The sequence below is a fragment of the Aquarana catesbeiana genome, linkage group LG13 (assembly GCF_042186555.1).
Source record: "Aquarana catesbeiana isolate 2022-GZ linkage group LG13, ASM4218655v1, whole genome shotgun sequence".
Classification (NCBI taxonomy): Eukaryota; Metazoa; Chordata; class Amphibia; order Anura; family Ranidae; genus Aquarana; species Aquarana catesbeiana.
In genome coordinates, this window is record NC_133336.1 from 217,278,856 (window position 1) to 217,305,234 (window position 26,379).

General features: G+C 61.2%; 1 protein-coding gene across 1 annotated transcript in view; it reads right to left on the minus strand.

Annotated features, from left to right (window-relative positions):
- THBS3 (thrombospondin 3) overlaps positions 1–23,030 on the minus strand; it is a 55,876-nt gene extending 32,846 nt beyond the window's left edge. The window contains exons 1-6 of the mRNA XM_073608795.1: positions 22,844–23,030; positions 13,915–14,121; positions 12,243–12,499; positions 11,996–12,098; positions 11,697–11,723; positions 894–976 (exon numbers count right to left, since the gene is read on the minus strand). Of these exons, the coding sequence (XP_073464896.1) occupies positions 894–976; positions 11,697–11,723; positions 11,996–12,098; positions 12,243–12,499; positions 13,915–14,121; positions 22,844–22,910 (744 nt within the window). The 5' untranslated portion in view covers positions 22,911–23,030. The remainder of the gene's footprint in view (positions 1–893; positions 977–11,696; positions 11,724–11,995; positions 12,099–12,242; positions 12,500–13,914; positions 14,122–22,843) is intronic.
- Between the last annotated feature and the right edge of the window lie 3,349 nt (positions 23,031–26,379).

The following is a 26,379-nucleotide window of genomic DNA, read 5'->3' on the forward strand; positions in this document are numbered from 1 at the left end:
CATTGGTCCCCAGACACGGCACCCCCATTGGTCCCCAGACACAGCATCCCCATTGATCCCCAGGCACGGCACCCCCATTGGTCCCCAGACACGGCACCCCCATTGGTCCCCAGACACGACAACCCCATCGGTCCCCAGGCACGGCAACCCCATCGGTCCCCAGGCACGGCACCCCCATTGGTCCCCAGACACGGCATCCCCATTGATCCCCAGGCACGGCACCCCCATTGGTCCCCAGGCACGGCATCCCCATTGGTCCCCAGGCACGGCAACCCCATCGGTCCCCAGGCACGGCACCCCCATCGGGCCCCAGGCACGGCACCCCCATCGGGCCCCAGGCACGGCACCCCCATCGGGCCCCAGACACGGCACCCCCATTGGTAACCTAGGCATGGCAACCCCATTCTTCTGAAGACACAGCCCCCCTATTGGTCCCCAGACATGTCAACCCCATTGGTCCCAAGGCATGGTGCACCCATTGGTCCCCAGACACAGCACCTCCATTGGTCCCCAAACACAGCATCCCCATTGGTCCCCAGGCATGACACCCCCATTAGTCCCCAGGAACGACACCCCCATTGGTCCCCAGGCATGACACCCTCATTGGTCCCCAGGCATGACACCCCCATTGGTCCCCAGGCATGACACCCCCATTGGTCCCCAGGCATGACACCCCCATTGGTCCCCAGGCATGACACCCCCATTGGTCCCCAGGCACGACACCCCCATTGGTCCCCAGGCATGACACCCCCATTGGTCCCCAGGAATGACACCCCCATTGGTCCCCAGCCATGACACCCCTATTGGTCCCCAGGCACGGTACTCTCATTGTTCCCCAGACACAGCACACCCACTGGTCTTAATGCACATTGCACCCACAAGCGCCCTCTTACCTGGTCTCTGATGTCCTCCCGAAGCTCTGCCAGCACTTTATTGAACAAAGTCATCTGTGTGATCAGAGCCTTGGTGTGCTCCCCTAAGAGACAGAAACAGAGTCAGCCAATCCGATGGCAGAGAAAAACAGCATAAGAATTCAGACTCCTCCCCTCCTGCAAAACCTGACCTACCGCCATCCCTAAAGGTATAACTAGAGCTTGAAATCAAAAGATAGGCATCTCCTGTCCTTAAGTTACTGCTCTGGATGTGTCTGCCCCCTGCTGGACACACCTCCCCCATACACCTGGCTGTGTCTGCCCCTGCTGGACACACCTCCCCCATACACCTGGACACTCCTCCCCCATACACCTGGCTGTGTCTGCCCCTGCTGGACACACCTCCCCCATACACCTGGACACTCCTCCCCCATACACCTGGCTGTGTCTGCCCCTGCTGGACACACCTCCCCCATACACCTGGACACTCCTCCCCCATACACCTGGACACTCCTCCCCCATACACCTGGATGTGTCTGCCCCCTGCTGGACACTCCTCCCCCATACACCTGGATGTGTCTGCCCCCTGCTGGACACTCCTCCCCCATACACCTGGACACTCCTCCCCCATACACCTGGACACTCCTCCCCCATACACCTGGATGTGTCTGCCCCCTGCTGGACACACCTCCCCCATACACCTGGATGTGTCTGCCCCCTGCTGGACACACCTCCCCCATACACCTGGATGTGTCTGCCCCCTGCTGGAAACTCCTCCCCCATACACCTGGATGTGTCTGCCCCCTGCTGGACACTCCTCCCCCATACACCTGGCTGTGTCTGCCCCCTGCTGGAAACTCCTCCCCCATACACCTGAACACTCCTCCCCCATACACCTGGACACTCCTCCCCCATACACCTGGACACTCCTCCCCCATACACCTGGATGTGTCTGCCCCCTGCTGGACACTCCTCCCCCATACACCTGGATGTGTCTGCCCCCTGCTGGACACTCCTCCCCCATACACCTGGATGTGTCTGTCCCCCGCTGGACACACCTCCCCCATACACCTGGACACACCTCCCCCATACACCTGGATGTGTCTGCCCCCTGCTGGAAACTCCTCCCCCATACACCTGGCTGTGTCTGCCCCCCGCTGGACACACCTCCCCATATACCTGGCTGTGTCTGCCCCCCGCTGGACACACCTCCCCCATACACCTGGCTGTGTCTGTCCCCTGCTGGACACTCCTCCCCCATACACCTGGATGTGTCTGCTCCCTGCTGGACACTCCTCCCCCATACACCTGGACACACCTCCCCTATACACATGGATGTGTCTGCTCCCTGCTGGACACTCCTCCCCCATACACCTGGACACACCTCCCCCATACACCTGGCTGTGTCTGTCCCCTGCTGGACACTCCTCCCCCATACACCTGGATGTGTCTGCTCCCTGCTGGACACTCCTCCCCCATACACCTGGACACACCTCCCCCATACACCTGGATGTGTCTGCCCCCTGCTGGAAACTCCTCCCCCATATACCTGGCTGTGTCTGCCCCCTGCTGGACACACCTCCCCCATACACCTGGACACACCTCCCCCATACACCTGGCTGTGTCTGCCCCCTGCTGGACACTCCGCCCCCATACACCTGGATGTGTCTGCCCCCTGCTGGAAACTCCTCCCCCATACACCTGGCTGTGTCTGCCCCCCGCTGGATACACCTCCCCATACACCTGGATGTGTCTGCCCCCTGCTGGACACACCTCCCCCATACACCTGGCTGTGTCTGCTCCCTGCTGGACACTCCTCCCCCATACACCTGGACACACCTCCCGCATACACCTGGACACACCTCCCCCATACACCTGGATGTGTCTGCTCCCTGCTGGACACTCCTCCCCCATACACCTGGACACACCTCCCCCATACACCTGGACACACCTCCCCCATACACCTGGATGTGTCTGCCACCTGCTGGACACACCTCCCCCATACACCTGGATGTGTCTGCCCCCTGCTGGACACTCCTCCCCCATACACCTGGACACACCTCCCCCATACACCTGGACACACCTCCCCCATACACCTGGCTGTGTCTGCCCCCTGCTGGACACACCTCCCCCATACACCTGGATGTGTCTGCTCCCTGCTGGACACTCCTCCCCCATACACCTGGACACTCCTCCCCCCCTACACCTGGATGTGTCTGCCCCCCGCTGGACACTCCTCCCCTATACACCTGGCTGTGTCTGCCCCCTGCTGGACACACCTCCTCCATACACCTGGATGTGTCTGCCCCCTGCTGGACACACCTCCCCCATACACCTGGCTGTGTCTGCCCCCTGCTGGACACACCTCCCCCATACACCTGGCTGTGTATGTCCCCCGCTGGACACACCTCCCCCATACACCTGAATGTGTCTGCCCCCTGCTGGACACACCTCCCCCATACACCTGGATGTGTCTGTCCCCTGCTGGACACACCTCCCCCATACACCTGAATGTGTCTGCCCCCTGCTGGACACACCTCCCCATACACCTGAATGTGTCTGCCCCCCGCTGGACACACCTCCCCCATACACCTGGATGTGTCTGCCCCCTGCTGGACACACCTCCCCCATACACCTGGATGTGTCTGTCCCCTGCTGGACACTCCTCCCCCATACACCTGGACACTCCTCCCCCCCTACACTTGGCTGTGTCTGCCCCCTGCTGGACACACCTCCCCCATACCCCTGGATGTGTCTGCCCCCCGCTGGACACACCTCCCCCATACACCTGGCTGTGTCTGCCCCCTTGCTGGACACTCCTCCCCCATACACCTGGATGTGTATGCCCCCCGCTGGACACACCTCCCCCATACACCTGGCTGTGTCTGCTGCCTGCTGGACACACCTCCCCCATACACCTGGCTGTGTCTGCCCCCTTGCTGGACACACCTCCCCCATACACCTGGCTGTGTCTGCCCCCTTGCTGGACACACCTCCCCCATACACCTGGTTGTGTCTGCCCCCTGCTGGACACACCTCCCCCATACACCTGGCTGTGTCTTCCCCCTGCTGGTCACACCTCCCCCATACACCTGGCAGTGTCTGCCCCCTGCTGGACACACCTCCCCCATACACCTGGCTGTGTCTGCCCCCCGCTGGACACACCTCCCCCATACACCTGGCTGTGTCTGCCCCCCGCTGGACACACCTCCCCCATACACCTGGATGTGTCTGCCCCCTGCTGGACACACCTCCCCCATACACCTGGATGTGTCTGCCCCCTGCTGGACACACCTCCCCCATACACCTGGATGTGTCTGCCCCCTGCTGGAAACTCCTCCCCCATACACCTGGATGTGTCTGCCCCCTGCTGGACACTCCTCCCCCATACACCTGGCTGTGTCTGCCCCCTGCTGGAAACTCCTCCCCCATACACCTGAACACTCCTCCCCCATACACCTGGACACTCCTCCCCCATACACCTGGACACTCCTCCCCCATACACCTGGATGTGTCTGCCCCCTGCTGGACACTCCTCCCCCATACACCTGGATGTGTCTGCCCCCTGCTGGACACTCCTCCCCCATACACCTGGATGTGTCTGTCCCCCGCTGGACACACCTCCCCCATACACCTGGACACACCTCCCCCATACACCTGGATGTGTCTGCCCCCTGCTGGAAACTCCTCCCCCATACACCTGGCTGTGTCTGCCCCCCGCTGGACACACCTCCCCATATACCTGGCTGTGTCTGCCCCCCGCTGGACACACCTCCCCCATACACCTGGCTGTGTCTGTCCCCTGCTGGACACTCCTCCCCCATACACCTGGATGTGTCTGCTCCCTGCTGGACACTCCTCCCCCATACACCTGGACACACCTCCCCTATACACATGGATGTGTCTGCTCCCTGCTGGACACTCCTCCCCCATACACCTGGACACACCTCCCCCATACACCTGGCTGTGTCTGTCCCCTGCTGGACACTCCTCCCCCATACACCTGGATGTGTCTGCTCCCTGCTGGACACTCCTCCCCCATACACCTGGACACACCTCCCCCATACACCTGGATGTGTCTGCCCCCTGCTGGAAACTCCTCCCCCATACACCTGGATGTGTCTGCCCCCTGCTGGACACACCTCCCCCATACACTTGGATGTGTATGTCCCCCCCTGGACACACCTCCCCCATACACCTGGATGTGTCTGCCCCCTGCTGGACACACCTCCCCCATACACCTGGACACACCTCCCCCATACACCTGGCTGTGTCTGCCCCCTGCTGGACACTCCGCCCCCATACACCTGGATGTGTCTGCCCCCTGCTGGAAACTCCTCCCCCATACACCTGGCTGTGTCTGCCCCCCGCTGGATACACCTCCCCATACACCTGGATGTGTCTGCCCCCTGCTGGACACACCTCCCCCATACACCTGGCTGTGTCTGCTCCCTGCTGGACACTCCTCCCCCATACACCTGGACACACCTCCCGCATACACCTGGACACACCTCCCCCATACACCTGGATGTGTCTGCTCCCTGCTGGACACTCCTCCCCCATACACCTGGACACACCTCCCCCATACACCTGGACACACCTCCCCCATACACCTGGATGTGTCTGCCACCTGCTGGACACACCTCCCCCATACACCTGGATGTGTCTGCCCCCTGCTGGACACTCCTCCCCCATACACCTGGACACACCTCCCCCATACACCTGGACACACCTCCCCCATACACCTGGCTGTGTCTGCCCCCTGCTGGACACACCTCCCCCATACACCTGGATGTGTCTGCTCCCTGCTGGACACTCCTCCCCCATACACCTGGACACTCCTCCCCCCCTACACCTGGATGTGTCTGCCCCCCGCTGGACACTCCTCCCCTATACACCTGGCTGTGTCTGCCCCCTGCTGGACACACCTCCTCCATACACCTGGATGTGTCTGCCCCCTGCTGGACACACCTCCCCCATACACCTGGCTGTGTCTGCCCCCTGCTGGACACACCTCCCCCATACACCTGGCTGTGTATGTCCCCCGCTGGACACACCTCCCCCATACACCTGAATGTGTCTGCCCCCTGCTGGACACACCTCCCCCATACACCTGGATGTGTCTGTCCCCTGCTGGACACACCTCCCCCATACACCTGAATGTGTCTGCCCCCTGCTGGACACACCTCCCCATACACCTGAATGTGTCTGCCCCCCGCTGGACACACCTCCCCCATACACCTGGATGTGTCTGCCCCCTGCTGGACACACCTCCCCCATACACCTGGATGTGTCTGTCCCCTGCTGGACACTCCTCCCCCATACACCTGGACACTCCTCCCCCCTACACTTGGCTGTGTCTGCCCCCTGCTGGACACACCTCCCCCATACCCCTGGATGTGTCTGCCCCCCGCTGGACACACCTCCCCCATACACCTGGCTGTGTCTGCCCCCTTGCTGGACACTCCTCCCCCATACACCTGGATGTGTATGCCCCCCGCTGGACACACCTCCCCCATACACCTGGCTGTGTCTGCTGCCTGCTGGACACACCTCCCCCATACACCTGGCTGTGTCTGCCCCCTTGCTGGACACACCTCCCCCATACACCTGGCTGTGTCTGCCCCCTTGCTGGACACACCTCCCCCATACACCTGGTTGTGTCTGCCCCCTGCTGGACACACCTCCCCCATACACCTGGCTGTGTCTTCCCCCTGCTGGTCACACCTCCCCCATACACCTGGCAGTGTCTGCCCCCTGCTGGACACACCTCCCCCATACACCTGGCTGTGTCTGCCCCCCGCTGGACACACCTCCCCCATACACCTGGCTGTGTCTGCCCCCCGCTGGACACACCTCCCCCATACATCTGGATGTGTCTGCCCCCCGCTGGACACACCTCCCCCATACACCTGGCTGTGTCTGCCCCCCGCTGGACACACCTCCCCCATACACCTGGCTGTGTCTGCCCCCCGCTGGACACACCTCCCCCATACACCTGGCTGTGTCTGCCCCCTGCTGGACACTCCTCCCCCATACACCTGGACACACCTCCGCCATACACCTGGCTGTGTCTGCCCCCTGCTGGACACACCTCCTCCATACACCTGGCTGTGTCTGCCCCCTGCTGGACACACCTCCCCCATACACCTGGCTGTGTCTGCCCCCTGCTGGACACACCTCCCCCATACACCTGGCTGTGTCTGCCCCCCGCTGGACACACCTCCCCCATACACCTGGCTGTGTATGTCCCCCGCTGGACACACCTCCCCCATATACCTGGCAGTATCTGCCCCCTGCTGGACACACCTCCCCCATACACCTGGCTGTGTCTGCCCCCTGCTGGACACACCTCCCCCATACACCTGGACACACCTCCCCCATACACCTGGACACACCTCCCCCATACACCTGGCTGTGTCTGCCCCCTGCTGGACACACCTCCCCCATACACCTGGACACACCTCCCCCATACACCTGGCTGTGTCTGCCCCCTGCTGGACACACCTCCGCCATACACCTGGCTGTGTCTGCCCCCTGCTGGACACACCTCCCCCATACACCTGGCTGTGTCTGCTCCCTGCTGGACACTCCTCCCCCATACACCTGGCTGTGTCTGCCCCCTGCTGGAAACTCCTCCCCATACATCTGGATGTGTCTGCCCCCTGCTGGAAACTCCTCCCCATACACCTGGATGTGTCTGCCCCCTGCTGGAAACTCCTCCCCCATACACCTGGCTGTGTCTGCCCCCCGCTGGACACACCTCCCCCATACACCTGGCTGTGTCTGCCCCCTGCTGGACACACCTCCCCCATACATCTGGATGTGTCTGCCCCCTGCTGGACACACCTCCCCCATACACCTGGCTGTGTCTGCCCCCTGCTGGACACTCCTCCCCCATACACCTGGACACACCTCCGCCATACACCTGGCTGTGTCTGCCCCCTGCTGGACACACCTCCTCCATACACCTGGCTGTGTCTGCCCCCTGCTGGACACACCTCCCCCATACACCTGGCTGTGTCTGCCCCCTGCTGGACACACCTCCCCCATACACCTGGCTGTGTATGTCCCCCGCTGGACACACCTCCCCCATACACCTGGCTGTGTCTGCCCCCCGCTGGACACACCTCCCCCATACACCTGGCTGTGTCTGCCCCCCGCTGGACACACCTCCCCCATACACCTGGCTGTGTCTGCCCCCTGCTGGACACTCCTCCCCCATACACCTGGATGTGTATGCCCCCCGCTGGACACACCTCCCCCATACACCTGGCAGTGTCTGCCCCCCGCTGGACACACCTCCCCCATACACCTGGCTGTGTCTGCCGCCTGCTGGACACACCTCTCCCATACACCTGGCTGTGTCTGCCCCCTTGCTGGACACACCTCCCCCATACACCTGGCTGTGTCTGCCCCCTTGCTGGACACACCTCCCCCATACACCTGGTTGTGTCTGCCCCCTGCTGGACACACCTCCCCCATACACCTGGCTGTGTCTTCCCCCTGCTGGTCACACCTCCCCCATACACCTGGCAGTGTCTGCCCCCTGCTGGACACACCTCCCCCATACACCTGGCTGTGTCTGCCCCCCGCTGGACACACCTCCCCCATACACCTGGCTGTGTCTGCCCCCCGCTGGACACACCTCCCCCATACATCTGGATGTGTCTGCCCCCTGCTGGACACACCTCCCCCATACACCTGGCTGTGTCTGCCCCCCGCTGGACACACCTCCCCCATACACCTGGCTGTGTCTGCCCCCCGCTGGACACACCTCCCCCATACACCTGGCTGTGTCTGCCCCCTGCTGGACACTCCTCCCCCATACACCTGGACACACCTCCGCCATACACCTGGCTGTGTCTGCCCCCTGCTGGACACACCTCCTCCATACACCTGGCTGTGTCTGCCCCCTGCTGGACACACCTCCCCCATACACCTGGCTGTGTCTGCCCCCTGCTGGACACACCTCCCCCATACACCTGGCTGTGTCTGCCCCCTGCTGGACACTCCTCCCCCATACACCTGGACACACCTCCGCCATACACCTGGCTGTGTCTGCCCCCTGCTGGACACACCTCCGCCATACACCTGGCTGTGTCTGCCCCCTGCTGGACACACCTCCCCCATACACCTGGCTGTGTATGTCCCCCGCTGGACACACCTCCCCCATACACCTGGCAGTGTCTGCCCCCTGCTGGACACACCTCCCCCATACACCTGGCTGTGTCTGTCCCCCGCTGGACACACCTCCCCCATACACCTGGCAGTGTCTGCCCCCTGCTGGACACACCTCCCCCATACACCTGGCTGTGTCTGCCCCCTGCTGGACACACCTCCCCCATACACCTGGACACACCTCCCCCATACACCTGGCTGTGTCTGCCCCCTGCTGGACACACCTCCCCCATACACCTGGCTGTGTCTGCTCCCTGCTGGACACACCTCCCCCATACACCTGGCTGTGTCTGCTCCCTGCTGGACACACCTCCCCCATACACCTGGATGTGTCTGCCCCCTGCTGGAAACTCCTCCCCCATACACCTGGATGTGTCTGCCCCTTGCTGGAAACTCCTCCCCCATACACCTGGCTGTGTCTGCCCCCCGCTGGACACACCTCCCCCATACACCTGGCTGTGTCTGCCCCCTGCTGGACACACCTCCCCCATACATCTGGATGTGTCTGCCCCCTGCTGGACACACCTCCCCCATACACCTGGCTGTGTCTGCCCCCTGCTGGACACTCCTCCCCCATACACCTGGAGACACCTCCGCCATACACCTGGCTGTGTCTGCCCCCTGCTGGACACACCTCCTCCATACACCTGGCTGTGTCTGCCCCCTGCTGGACACACCTCCCCCATACACCTGGCTGTGTCTGCCCCCTGCTGGACACACCTCCCCCATACACCTGGCTGTGTATGTCCCCCGCTGGACACACCTCCCCCATACACCTGGCTGTGTCTGCCCCCCGCTGGACACACCTCCCCCATACACCTGGCTGTGTCTGCCCCCCGCTGGACACACCTCCCCCATACACCTGGCTGTGTCTGCCCCCCCGCTGGGCACACCTCCCCCATACACCTGGCTGTGTCTTCCCCCTGCTGGACACACCTCCCCCATATACCTGGGTGTGTCTGCCCCCTGCTGGACACACCTCCCCCATACACCTGGACACACCTCCCCCATACACCTGGACACACCTCCCCTATACACCTGGCTGTGTCTGCCCCCTGCTGGACACACCTCCCCCATACACCTGGCTGTGTCTGCCCCCTGCTGGACACTACTCCCCCATACACCTGGCTGTGTCTGCCCCCTGCTGGACACTCCTCCCCCATACACCTGAATGTGTCTGCCCCCCGCTGGACACACCTCCCCCATACATGTGGATGTGTCTGCCCCCTGCTGGACACACCTCTCCTATACACCTGGCTGTGTCTGCCCCCTGCTGGACACTCCTCCCCCATACACCTGGACACACCTCCCCCATACACCTGGCTGTGTCTACCCCCCGCTGGACACACCTCCCCCATACACCTGGCTGTGTCTGCCCCCCGCTGGACACACCTCCCCCATACATGTGGATGTGTCTCCCCCCTGCTGGACACACCTCCCCTATACACCTGGCAGTGTCTGCCCCCTGCTGGACACTCCTCCCCTATACACCTGGCTGTGTCTGCCCCCTGCTGGACACTCCTCCCCCATACACCTGGACACACCTCCCCCATACACCTGGCAGTGTCTGCCCCCTGCTGGACACACCTCCTCCATACACCTGGCAGTGTCTGCCCCCTGCTGGACACACCTCCCCCATACACCTGGCAGTGTCTGCCCCCTGCTGGACACACCTCCCCCATACACCTGGCAGTGTCTGCCCCCTGCTGGACACACCTCCTCCATACACCTGGCTGTGTCTGCCCCCTGCTGGACACACCTCCCCCATACACCTGGCTGTGTCTGCCCCTGCTGGACACACCTACTCCATACACCTGGCTGTGTCTGCCCCCTGCTGGACACACCTCCTCCATACACCTGGCTGTGTCTGCCCCCTGCTGGACACACCTCCCCCATACACCTGGCAGTGTCTGCCCCCTGCTGGACACACCTCCTCCATACACCTGGCAGTGTCTGCCCCCTGCTGGACACACCTCCCCCATACACCTGGCTGTGTCTGCCCCCTGCTGGACACACCTCCCCCATACACCTGGCTGTGTCTGCCCCCTGCTGGACACACCTCCCCCATACACCTGGCTGTGTCTGCCCCCCGCTGGACACACCTCCCCCATACACCTGGACACACCTCCCCCATACACCTGGACACACCTCCCCCATGCACCTGGCTGTGTCTGCCCCCCGCTGGACACACCTCCCCCATACACCTGGACACACCTCCCCCATACACCTGGCTGTGTCTGCCCCCCGCTGGACACACCTCCCCCATACACCTGGACACACCTCCCCCATACACCTGGACACACCTCCCCCATGCACCTGGCTGTGTCTGCCCCCCGCTGGACACACCTCCCCCATACACCTGGACACACCTCCCCCATACACCTGGCTGTGTCTGCCCCCTGCTGGACACACCTCCCCCATACACCTGGACACACCTCCCCCATACACCTGGACACACCTCCCCCATACACCTGGACACACCTCCCCCATACACCTGGCTGTGTCTGCCCCCTGCTGGACACACCTCCCCCATACACCTGGACACACCTCCCCCATACACCTGGACACACCTCCCCCATACACCTGGACACACCTCCCCCATACACCTAGTACATGAACTAGATATTCACACAGCAGACTTACCGAGGATTGAGTTGACAACTCCATTCACTGTCAGGGAGAGAACACAGACATGTCAGATGGAATTATAATAAGATGTGTCCCCATCATCCTGGCCAGGATGTCCCTGCTGTTTTCTGTCACAGGAAGGGCCCACACTCAGCGAGAGGCCCTTGGGAAGGGACAGATTTAGGACCACCCCCCTCCCCCACCCTCTACAGCTCTAGAGGAGTGACTCCCCATCTTCAGGAGAGAAAATAAAATAACATACAAAGGACCCTCTCCAGGTTGACATCACGTCACCCACCTCTCTGTGTCCCTACCTGTGTTCTGGATGGACTCGTCATCCTGGAAGGGGCATTCACTCAGAGCCCCCACTCTGCTCATAGACCCCCCGAGAACCATCTTCATCGACTCCATAGACCCCTAAGGAGAGAGAAGAACCAAATCATCTTACAGACCTTCCATGGGCTCCGGGACCCTCATGGGCTGGACCTCAGGCCACAGGGGTGGGCACAGACACAGCACACCGCCCACTGATCACCAATGAGGAGCATTCAAATTCCATACCTGCAGCCTCTGGTAGGCCTTGTGTCCTGAGCGGATCTCCCCAGACTCCACCTCGAATTGTGGGATCACCATCATCTCCGGGAGGCCAAGGCTGCTGTCCACCTGCTTACAGTCCACATAGAGCTCCAGGGTAAGCGTGTCTCCACGGAGGCCGCTCAACCGCAGGATCACCGTGTGCGTGTTCCCATCCGACAGGTTGGCATTCTGGAGGCTGACCGAGTGGACCTTGGAGTCTTCCCGCATGTAGCGAACCAGGACTGGAAGATACCAAACCAGTTATGGCACCACCAAGGCCCCCTTTCCATCAACCTGGGCAATAGACTGCTAGCTCTTCAGATTAGCTCTCCTTCCCCTGAGGAACTACTCCAGACCCCTCTTGTCTCTAGCTCCTCAGACCAGACCCTCCTTGTCTTACTATGACCATTAGATTGCTAGCTCCTCAGACCAGACACTGCTTATCTTACTATGACCATTAGATTGCTAGCTCCTCAGACCAGACCCTCCTTGTCTTACTATGACCATTAGATTGCTAGCTCCTCAGACCAGACCCTCCTTGTCTTACTATGACCATTAGATTGCTAGCTCCTCAGACCAGACCCTCCTTGTCTTACTATGACCATTATATTGCTAGCTCCTCAGACCAGGCCCTCCTTGTCTTACTATGACCATTAGATTGCTAGCTCCTCAGACCAGACCCTCCTTGTCTTACTATGACCATTAGATTGCTAGCTCCTCAGACCAGACCCTCCTTGTCTTACTATGACCATTAGATTGCTAGCTCCTCAGACCAGACCCTCCTTGTCTTACTATGACCATTAGATTGCTAGCTCCTCAGACCAGACCCTCCTTGTCTTACTATGACCATTAGATTGCTAGCTCCTCAGACCAGACACTGCTTATCTTACTATGACCATTATATTGCTAGCTCCTCAGACCAGACCCTCCTTGTCTTACTATGACCATTAGATTGCTAGCTCCTCAGACCAGACCCTCCTTGTCTTACTATGACCATTAGATTGCTAGCTCCTCAGACCAGACCCTCCTTGTCTTACTATGACCATTAGATTGCTAGCTCCTCAGACCAGACACTGCTTATCTTACTATGACCATTATATTGCTAGCTCCTCAGACCAGACCCTCCTTGTCTTACTATGACCATTAGATTGCTAGCTCCTCAGACCAGACCCTCCTTGTCTTACTATGACCATTATATTGCTAGCTCCTCAGACCAGGCCCTCCTTGTCTTACTATGACCATTAGATTGCTAGCTCCTCAGACCAGACCCTCCTTGTCTTACTATGACCATTAGATTGCTAGCTCCTCAGACCAGACCCTCCTTGTCTTACTATGACCATTAGATTGCTAGCTCCTCAGACCAGACCCTCCTTGTCTTACTATGACCATTAGATTGCTAGCTCCTCAGACCAGACCCTCCTTGTCTTACTATGACCATTAGATTGCTAGCTCCTCAGACCAGACACTGCTTATCTTACTATGACCATTATATTGCTAGCTCCTCAGACCAGACCCTCCTTGTCTTACTATGACCATTAGATTGCTAGCTCCTCAGACCAGACCCTCCTTGTCTTACTATGACCATTAGATTGCTAGCTCCTCAGACCCCCCCCCCCCGGTATGACCATTAGATTGTCAGCTCCTGGGCCCAGCTCACCTTTGTTGACCTTGCCGATGATGGACGCCTCCAGCCACTTTGTGTTGTCTTTCTTGGAGTAAAATCCGAAGAGAACCCCTCCGGCCTTCGGGGGGAGCCGAAACGTGGAGAGGAAATAAATATCGTTCACCGTCAGCATCTCCGACCGGATCTTCTCCACCACGCTGGTCATGTGACGCGATTCGCTGACCGTCAGGAGGTCCATCACTGCGGGGGGGAGGGGCATCACAAATATTCACACATGAGGAATGGTAACACGTGGCTCTGTTTATATGAGGAAATGGTCACACATGGCTCTGTTTATATGGGAAATTGTCACACATGGCTCTGTTTATATGAGGAAATGGTCACACATGGCTCTGTTTATATGGGAAATTGTCACACATGGCTCTGTTTATATGAGGAAATGGTCACACATGGCTCTGTTTATATGGGAAATGGTCACACGTGGCTCTGTTTATATGAGGAATGGTCACACATGGCTCTGTTTATATGAGGAAATGGTCACACATGGCTCTGTTTATATGAGGAAATGGTCACACATGGCTCTGTTTATATGGGAAATGGTCACACATGGCTCTGTTTATATGAGGAAATGGTCACACATGGCTCTGTTTATATGGGAAATGTTCACACGTGGCTCTGTTTATATGAGGAAATGGTCACACATGGCTCTGTTTATATGAGGAAATGGTCACACATGGCTCTGTTTATATGGGAAATGGTCACACATGGCTCTGTTTATATGAGGAAATGGTCACACGTGGCTCTGTTTATATGGGAAATGTTCACACGTGGCTCTGTTTATATGAGGAAATGGTCACACGTGGCTCTGTTTATATGAGGAAATGGTCACACGTGGCTCTGTTTATATGAGGAAATGGTCACACGTGGCTCTGTTTATATGGGAAATGGTCACACGTGGCTCTGTTTATATGGGAAATGGTCACACATGGCTCTGTTTATATGAGGAAATGTTCACACGTGGCTCTGTTTATATGGGAAATGGTCACACGTGGCTCTGTTTATATGAGGAAATGGTCACACATGGCTCTGTTTATATGAGGAAATGGTCACACATGGCTCTGTTTATATGGGAAATGGTCACACATGGCTCTGTTTATATGGGAAATGGTCACACATGGCTCTGTTTATATGAGGAATGGTCACACATGGCTCTGTTTATATGAGGAATGGTCACACATGGCTCTGTTTATATGGGAAATGGTCACACATGGCTCTGTTTATATGGGAAATGGTCACACATGGCTCTGTTTATATGAGGAAATGGCCACACATGGCTCTGTTTATATGAGGAAATGGTCACACGTGGCTCTGTTTATATGAGGAAATGGTCACACATGGCTCTGTTTATATGAGGAAATGGTCACACATGGCTCTGTTTATATGAGGAATGGTCACACATGGCTCTGTTTATATGGGAAATGGTCACACATGGCTCTGTTTATATGAGGAAATGGCCACACATGGCTCTGTTTATATGGGAAATGGTCACACATGGCTCTGTTTATATGGGAAATGGTCACACATGGCTCTGTTTATATGGGAAATGGTCACACATGGCTCTGTTTATATGGGAAATGGTCACACATGGCTCTGTTTATATGGGAAATGGTCACACATGGCTCTGTTTATATGAGGAAATGGTCACACATGGCTCTGTTTATATGAGGAATGGTCACACATGGCTCTGTTTATATGGGAAATGGTAACACATGGCTCTGTTTATATGAGGAAATGGTAACACATGGCTCTGTTTATATGGGACATGGTCACACATGGCTCTGTTTATATGAGGAAATGTTCACACGTGGCTCTGTTTATATGGGAAATGGTCACACATGGCTCTGTTTATATGAGGAAATGGTCACACATGGCTCTGTTTATATGGGAAATGGTCACACGTGGCTCTGTTTATATGGGAAATGGTCACACATGGCTCTGTTTATATGAGGAAATGGTCACACATGGCTCTGTTTATATGGGAAATGGTCACACGTGGCTCTGTTTATATGGGAAATGGTCACACATGGCTCTGTTTATATGAGGAAATGTTCACACGTGGCTCTGTTTATATGGGAAATGGTCACACGTGGCTCTGTTTATATGAGGAAATGGTCACACATGGCTCTGTTTATATGAGGAAATGGTCACACATGGCTCTGTTTATATGGGAAATGGTCACACATGGCTCTGTTTATATGAGGAATGGTCACACATGGCTCTGTTTATATGGGAAATGGTCACACATGGCTCTGTTTATATGAGGAAATGGTCACACATGGCTCTGTTTATATGGGAAATGGTCACACATGGCTCTGTTTATATGAGGAATGGTCACACATGGCTCTGTTTATATGGGAAATGGTCACACATGGCTCTGTTTATATGGGAAATGGTCACACATGGCTCTGTTTATATGAGGAATGGTCACACATGGCTCTGTTTATATGAGGAAATGGCCACACATGGCTCTGTTTATATGAGGAAATGGTCACACATGGCTCTGTTTATATGAGGAATGGTCACACATGGCTCTGTTTATATGAGGAAATGGCCACACATGGCTCTGTTTATATGAGGAAATGGTCACACATGGCTCTGTTTATATGAGGAAATGGTCACACATGGCTCTGTTTATATGGGAAATGGTCACACATGGCTCTGTTTATATGGGAAATGGTCACACATGGCTCTGTTTATATGGGAAATGGTCACACATGGCTCTGTTTATATGAGTATTGGGGGGTCTCTATGCTGTTTGCTGCGTTTTCCAGCAGAGGGAGCTATATACTCCCTCATCTCCCCACCACCACCCCAGACCTCTCATCTCCCCACCACCACCCCCGGACCTCTCATCTCCCCACCACCACCCCAGACCTCTCATCTCCCCACCACCACCCCAGACCTCTCATCTCCCCACCACCACCCCAGACCTCTCATCTCCCCACCAACCCGGACCTCTCATCTCCCCACCACCACCCCAGACCTCTCATCTCCCCACCACCACCCCCGGACATCTCATCTCCCCACCACCACCCCAGACCTCTCATCTCCCCACCAACCCGGACCTCTCATCTCCCCACCACCACCCCAGACCTCTCATCTCCCCACCACCACCCCCGGACATCTCATCTCCCCACCACCACCCCAGACCTCTCATCTCCCCACCAACCCGGACCTCTCATCTCCCCACCACCACCCCAGACCTCTCATCTCCCCACCAACCCGGACCTCTCATCTCCCCACCACCACCCCAGACCTCTCATCTCCCCACCAACCCGGACCTCTCATCTCCCCACCACCACCCCAGACCTCTCATCTCCCCACCACCACCCCAGACCTCTCATCTCCCCACCAACCCGGACCTCTCATCTCCCCACCACCACCCCCGGACCTCTCATCTCCCCACCAACCCGGACCTCTCATCTCCCCACCACCACCCCAGACCTCTCATCTCCCCACCACCACCCCAGACCTCTCATCTCCCCACCACCACCCCGGACCTCTCATCTCCCCACCACCCCGGACCTCTCATCTCCCCACCACCACCCCAGACCTCTCATCTCCCCACCACCACCCCCGGACCTCTCATCTCCCCACCATCACCCCAGACCTCTCATCTCCCCACCAACCCGGACCTCTCATCTCCCCACCACCACCCCAGACCTCTCATCTCCCCACCACCACCCCAGACCTCTCATCTCCCCACCAACCCGGACCTCTCATCTCCCCACCACCACCCCCGGACCTCTCATCTCCCCACCAACCCGGACCTCTCATCTCCCCACCACCACCCCAGACCTCTCATCTCCCCACCACCACCCCAGACCTCTCATCTCCCCACCACCACCCCGGACCTCTCATCTCCCCACCACCCCGGACCTCTCATCTCCCCACCACCACCCCGGACCTCTCATCTCCCCACCACCACCCCGGACCTCTCATCTCCCCACCACCCCGGACCTCTCATCTCCCCACCACCACCCCGGACCTCTCATCTCCACCCCGGACCTCTCATCGCCCCACCACCACTCCGGACCTCTCATCGCCCCACCACCACCCCGGACCTCTCATCTCCACCCCGGACCTCTCATCGCCCCACCACCACCCCGGACCTCTCATCACCCCACCACCACCCCGGACCTCTCATCTCCCCACCACCACCCCGGACCTCTCATCTCCCCACCACCCCGGACCTCTCATCTCCCCACCACCACCCCGGACCTCTCATCTCCCCACCACCACCCCGGACCTCTCATCTCCCCACCACCCCGGACCTCTCATCTCCCCACCACCACCCCGGACCTCTCATCTCCCCACCACCACCCCGGACCTCTCATCTCACCACCCTGGACCTCTCATCTCCCCACCACCCCGGACCTCTCATCTCCCCACCACCACCCCGGACCTCTCATCTCCCCACCACCACCCTGGACCTCTCATCGCCCCACCACCACCCCGGACCTCTCATCTCCCCACCACCACCCCGGACCTCTCATCTCCCCACCACCACCCCGGACCTCTCATCGCCCCACCACCACCCCGGACCTCTCATCACCCCACCACCACCCCGGACCTCTCATCTCCCCACCACCACCCCGGACCTCTCATCTCCCCACCACCCCGGACCTCTCATCTCCCCACCACCACCCCGGACCTCTCATCTCCCCACCACCACCCCGGACCTCTCATCTCCCCACCACCCCGGACCTCTCATCTCCCCACCACCACCCCGGACCTCTCATCTCCCCACCACCACCCCGGACCTCTCATCTCCCCACCACCACCCCGGACCTCTCATCTCACCACCCTGGACCTCTCATCTCCCCACCACTCCGGACCTCTCATCTCCCCACCACCACCCCGGACCTCTCATCGCCCCACCACCACCCCGGACCTCTCATCTCCCCACCACCACCCCGGACCTCTCATCTCCCCACCACCACCCCGGACCTCTCATCTCCCCACCACCACCCCGGACCTCTCATCACCCCACCACCACCCCGGACCTCTCATCTCCCCACCACCACCCCGGACCTCTCATCGCCCCACCACCACCCCGGACCTCTCATCTCCCCACCACCACCCCGGACCTCTCATCGCCCCACCCCCACCCCGGACCTCTCATCTCCCCACCACCACCCCGGACCTCTTATCGCCCCACCACCACCCCGGACCTCTGATCTCCACCCCGGACCTCTCATCTCCCCACCACCCCGGACCTCTCATCGCCCCACCACCACCCCGGACCTCTCATCTCCCCACCACCACCTCGGACCTCTGATCTCCACCCCGGACCTCTCATCTCCCCACCACCCCGGACCTCTCATCGCCCCACCACCACCCCGGACCTCTCATCGCCCCACCACCACCCCGGACCTCTCATCTCCCCACCACCACCCCGGACCTCTCATCTCCCCACCACCCCGGACCTCTTATCGCCCCACCACCACCCCGGACCTCTCATCTCCCCACCACCACCCCGGACCTCTCATCTCCCCACCACCACCCCGGACCTCTCATCTCCCCACCACCACCCCAGACCTCTCATCGCCCCACCACCACCCCGGACCTCTCATCTCCCCACCACCACCCCGGACCTCTCATCTCCCCACCACCACCCCGGACCTCTCATCTCCCCACCACCACCCCGGACCTCTCATCGCCCCACCACCACCCCGGACCTCTCATCGCCCCACCTCCACCCCGGACCTCTCATCGCCCCACCACCACCCCGGACCTCTCATCGCCCCACCACCACCCCGGACCTCTCATCTCCCCACCACCACCCCGGACCTCTCATCTCCCCACCACCCCGGACCTCTTATCGCCCCACCACCACCCCGGACCTCTCATCTCCCCACCACCACCCCGGACCTCTCATCTCCCCACCACCACCCCGGACCTCTCATCTCCCCACCACCCCGGACCTCTCATCTCCCCACCACCTCGGACCTCTCATCTCCCCACCACCACCCCGGACCTCTCATCTCCCCACCACCCCGGACCTCTCATCTCCCCACCACCACCCCGGACCTCTCATCTCCACACCACCACCCCGGACCTCTCATCTCCCCACCACCCCAGACCTCTCATCTCCCCACCACCACCCCGGACCTCTCATCTCCCCACCACCCCGGACCTCTCATCGCCCCACCACCACCCCGGACCTCTCATCACCCCACCACCACCCCGGACCTCTCATCACCCCACCACCACCCCGGACCTCTCATCGCCCCACCACCACCCCGGACCTTTCATTTCCCCACCACCACCCCGGACCTCTCATCACCCCACCACCACCCCGGACCTCTCATCACCCCACCACCACCCCGGACCTCTCATCACCCCACCACCACCCCGGACCTCTCATCTCCCCACCACCCCGGACCTCTCATCGCCCCACCACCCCGGACCTCTCATCGCCCCACCACCTCGCACCTCTCCTCAGCCCACCACCCCGGACCTCTCAACGGCCCACCACCCCGGACCTCTCATTGCCCCACCACCCCGGACCTCTCATCGCCCCACCACCCCGTCCTTCTCATCGCGCCACCACCCCGAACCTCTCATCGCCCCACCACCCAGGACCACTCATCGCCCCACCACCACGGACCTCTCATCTCCCCACCACCCTGAACCTCTCATTGCGCCACCACCCCGGACCTCTTTTTGCACCACCACCCCGGACCCCTCATCGCCCCACCACCCCAGACCTCTCATCGCGCCACCACCTGGACCTCTCTTTGCCCCACCACCCCGGACCTCTCATCGCCCCACCACCCTGGACCTCTCATTGCACCACCACTCCGGACCTCTCATTGCGACACCACCCCGGACCTCTCATCGCCCCACCACCCCGGACCTCTCATTGCACCACCACTCCGGACCTCTCATTGCGACACCACCCCAGACCTCTCATCGCCCCACCACCCTGGACCTCTCTTTGCCCCACCAACCCGGACCTCTCATCACCCCACCACCCCGGACCTCTCATCACCCCACCACCCGGACCCCTCTCCATCCCACCATCCCAAACCCCTCTTCACCCCACCACCCCAGACCCCTCACCACCCTGGACCCCTCTCCACCCCGGACCTCTCATCTCCCGACCACCCCGGACCTCTCATCGCCCCACCACCCCAGACTCCTCTGCACCCCACCATCCCGAACCCCTCTCCACCCCACCATCCCGAACCCCTCTCCACCCCACCACTCCAGACCCCTCTCACCACCCCCCACCATCCCAGGCCTCTCATCGCCCCACCACCCCGGACCCCTCTCCACCCCACCATCCTGGACCTTTCATTGCCCCACCACCTGGACCCCTCTCCACCCCACCATCCCAAACCTCTCTCCACCCCTCCACCCGGGGCACCTCTCCCCCCACCACCCCGGACCTCTCCTTGCCCCACCACCTGGACCTCTCTCCATCCCACCATCCTGAACCCCTCTCCACCCCACCATCCCGGACCCCTCTCCATCCAGACCCCCCTCCACCCCAACCACCCCGGACATCTCGCAGCACCACCACCCAAGAACCCTCTCCCCCCACCATTCCGGACCCCTCTCCACCCACCACTCTGGACCACTCTCCCACCCCAACACCCCAGACCCCTCTCCCCCTCCACCATCCCAGGCCTCTCTCCACCCTGGACCCCTCTCCACCCACCACTCTGGACCACTCTCTCACCCCATTGGCTCCACCCCACCATCCCGAACCCCTTTTCACCCCACCACCCCGAACCTCTCTCCTCCCACCACCCCAGAACTCTCATTGCCCCACCACCTGGACCCCTCTCCACCCCATCATCCCGAACCCCTCTCCACTCCACCACCCCGGACCCCTCTCCACCCCACCACCCCGGACCCATCTCCTCCCATACACCCCTCTCCACCCCAGACCTCTTATCGCCCCACCAACCAGACCTCTCTCCCCCCCACTATTCCGAACCCCTCTCCACCCATACACCCCTCTCCACCCCACCACCCCGAACCTCTCATCGCCCCACCACCCCGGACCTCTCATCGCCCCACCACCCGGACCCCTCTCCACCCCACCATCCCGAACCCCTCTTCACCCCACCACCCCGGACTGCTCTCCACCCGGACCGCTCTCCACCCCACCTGGACCCCTCTCCCCCACCCCCCGGACCCCTCGCCGCCCCACCACCCCGGACCCCTCACCGCCCCACTCCACCACCCCGGACCCCTCTCCACCCCACCACCCCGGACCCCTCGCAGCCCCACCACCCCAGACCCCTCTCCTCCCCACCACCCCGGACCCCTCACAGCCCCACCACCCAAGACTCCTCTCCCCCCCACCACCCCGGACCCCTCTCCACCCGTACACCCCTCTCCACCCCACCACCCGAGACCTCTCATCGCTCCACCACCCGGACCCCTCTCCACCTCACTATCCCAAACCCTTCTTCACCCCACCACCCCGGAAACCTCTCCACCCGAACCCCTCTCCACCCCACCTGGACCCCTCTTCCCCCACCCCCTGGACCCCTCTCCACCCCACCACCCCGGACCCCTCACTGCCCCACCACCCCGGACCCCTCACAGCCCCTCCCCACCACCCCAGACCCCTCTCCACCCCACCACCCTGGACCCCTCACAGCCCCACCACCCCAGACCCCTCTCCCCCCCCACCACTCTGGACCCCTCTCCACCCCGGACCCCTCGCAGCCCCACCACTCCAGATCATTCTCCCCCCATTGGCTCCACCCCACCACCCTGGACCCCTCTCAATCCCACCACCCATAATCCCCTCTCCCCCCATTAGCTCCACCCCACCACCTGGACCCCTTTCCCCCCACCATCCTGAACTCCTCTCCACCACCTTGGACTCCTCTGCCCCCTCCACTACCCCAGGCCCCTTTCCCCGGGGCTCCCTTACCTTGTAGCTCCTGCCTGGCGGGGGTGACGGAGGTGAGACAGAGAAGAAGGAGGACGGGGACCTTCATGTTGGAGTGCTGGGAGGGAGTGTGGGGTGTCAGGGATGAATGACACAGATGTCTGCCTGTTCCTCCCCTCCTCCGCCCTCTCCGGGGTTCTCACACGTCTCCGCCAACATTCTTCACCACAACCTTAACCCCGTCCCTGCCGGAGAAGGGGAGGACACTACCGGGGAGGGGGACCAGGGATCACTCCGGGGGTATGCCCCAATACAACACCACCGGAGGAGGGGGACCGGGGACAATTCCGGGGGTACGCCCCAATACAACACCACCGGAGGAGGGGGACCGGGGACAATTCCGGGGGTACGCCCCAATACAACACCACCGGAGGAGGGGGACCGGGGACAATTCCGGGGTACACCCCAATACAACACCGCCGGGGGAGGGGGACCGGGGACAATTCCGGGGTACGCCCCAATACAACACCACCGGAGGAGGGGGACCAGGGACCATTCAGGGGTACACCCCAATACAGCACCACCGGAGGAGGGGGACCGGGGACAATTCCGGGGTACGCCCCAATACAACACCACCGGAGGAGGGGGACCGGGGACAATTCCGGGGTACACCCCAATACAACACCGCCGGGGGAGGGGGACCGGGGACCATTCCGGGGTACACCCCAATACAACACCACCGGAGGAGGGGGACCGGGGACAATTCCGGGGGTACGCCCCAATACAACACCACCGGAGGAGGGGGACCGGGGACAATTCCGGGGTACGCCCCAATACAACACCACCGGAGGAGGGGGACCAGGGACCATTCAGGGGTACACCCCAATACAGCACCACCGGAGGAGGGGGACCGGGGACCATTCCGGGGTACACCTCAATACAACACCGCCGGGGGAGGGGGACCGGGGACCATTCAGGGGTACACCTCAATACAACACCGCCGGAGGAGGGGGACCGGGGACCATTCAGGGGTACACCCCAATACAACACCACCGGAGGAGGGGGACCGGGGACCATGCTGAGGGGTATGCCCCAATACAACACCACTGGGGAGGGGGACCGGGGACCATTCCGGGGTACGCCCATATACAACACCGCCAGGGGAGGGGGACCGGGGACCATTCCGGGGTACGCCCCAATACAACACCACCGGAGGAGGGGGACCGGGGACCATTCCGGGGTACACCCCAATACAACACCACCGGAGGAGGGGGACCGGGGACCATTCCGGGGTACACCCCAATACAACACCACCGGGGGAGGGGGACCGGGGACCATTCCGGGGTACGCCCCAATACAACACCGCCGGGGGAGGGGGACCGGGGACCATTCAGGGGTACAGCTCAATACAACACCACCGGAGGAGGGGGACCGGAGACCATTCAGGGGTACACCCCAATACAACACCACCGGAGGAGGGGGACCGGGGACCATGCTGAGGGGTATGCCCCAATACAACACCACTGGGGAGGGGGACCGGGGACCATTCCGGGGTACGCCCCAATACAACACCGCCAGGGGAGGGGGACCGGGGACCATTCCGGGGTACACCTCAATACAACACCGCCAGGGGAGGGGGACCGGGGACCATTCCGGGGTACGCCCCAATACAACACCGCCAGGGGAGGGGGACCGGGGACCATTCCGGGGTACACCTCAATACAACACCACCGGAGGAGGGGGACCGGGGACCATTCCGGGGTACACCCCAATACAACACCGCCAGGGGAGGGGGACGGGGGACCATTCCGGGGTACGCCCCAATACACCACCGGAGAAGGGGGACCGGGGGCCATTCCGGGGTACACCCCAATACAACACCACCGGGGGAGGGGGACGGGGGACCATTCCGGGGTACGCCCCAATACAACACCACCGGGGGAGGGGGACGGGGGACCATTCCGGGGTACGCCCCAATACAACACCACCGGGGGAGGGGGACCGGGGACCATTCCGGGGTACGCCCATATACAACACCACCGGGGGAGGGGGACCGGGGACCATTCCGGGGTACGCCCCAATACAACACCGCCGGGGGAGGGGGACCGGGGACCATTCCGGGGTACGCCCCAATACAACACCCCCGGGGGAGGGGGACCTGGGACAATTCCGGGGTACACCCCAATACAACACCGCCGGGGGAGGGGGACCGGGGACAATTCCGGGGTACACCCCAATACAACACCACCGGAGGAGGGGGACCGGGGACAATTCCGGGGGTACGCCCCAATACAACACCACCGGAGGAGGGGGACCGGGGACAATTCCGGGGTACGCCCCAATACAGCACCACCGGAGGAGGGGGACCGGGGACCATTCCGGGGTACACCCCAATACAACACCACCGGAGGAGGGGGACCAGGGACCATTCAGGGGTACACCCCAATACAGCACCACCGGAGGAGGGGGACCGGGGACCATTCCGGGGTACACCTCAATACAACACCGCCGGGGGAGGGGGACCGGGGACCATTCAGGGGTACACCTCAATACAACACCGCCGGAGGAGGGGGACCGGGGACCATTCAGGGGTACACCCCAATACAACACCACCGGAGGAGGGGGACCGGGGACCATGCTGAGGGGTATGCCCCAATACAACACCACCGGAGGAGGGGGACCGGGGACCATTCCGGGGTACACCCCAATACAACACCACCGGGGGAGGGGGACCGGGGACCATTCCGGGGTACGCCCCAATACAACACCGCCGGGGGAGGGGGACCGGGGACCATTCAGGGGTACAGCTCAATACAACACCACCGGAGGAGGGGGACCGGAGACCATTCAGGGGTACACCCCAATACAACACCACCGGAGGAGGGGGACCGGGGACCATTCCGGGGTACGCCCCAATACAACACCGCCAGGGGAGGGGGACCGGGGATCATTCAGGGGTACACCCCAATACAACACCACCGGAGGAGGGGGACCGGGGACCATTCAGGGGTACACCCCAATACACCACCGGAGAAGGGGGACCGGGGACCATTCCGGGGTACACCCCAATACAACACCACCGGAGGAGGGAGACCGGAGACCATGCTGAGGGGTATGCCCCAATACAACACCACCGGAGGAGGGGGACCGGGGACCATTCCGGGGTACGCCCCAATACAACACCACCGGAGGAGGGGGACCGGGGACCATTCCGGGGTACACCCCAATACAACACCGCCAGGGGAGGGGGACGGGGGACCATTCCGGGGTACGCCCCAATACACCACCGGAGAAGGGGGACCGGGGGCCATTCCGGGGTACACCCCAATACAACACCACCGGGGGAGGGGGACGGGGGACCATTCCGGGGTACGCCCCAATACAACACCACCGGAGGAGGGGGACCGGGGACCATTCCGGGGTACACCCCAATACAACACCGCCAGGGGAGGGGGACGGGGGACCATTCCGGGGTACGCCCCAATACACCACCGGAGAAGGGGGACCGGGGGCCATTCCGGGGTACACCCCAATACAACACCACCGGGGGAGGGGGACGGGGGACCATTCCGGGGTAC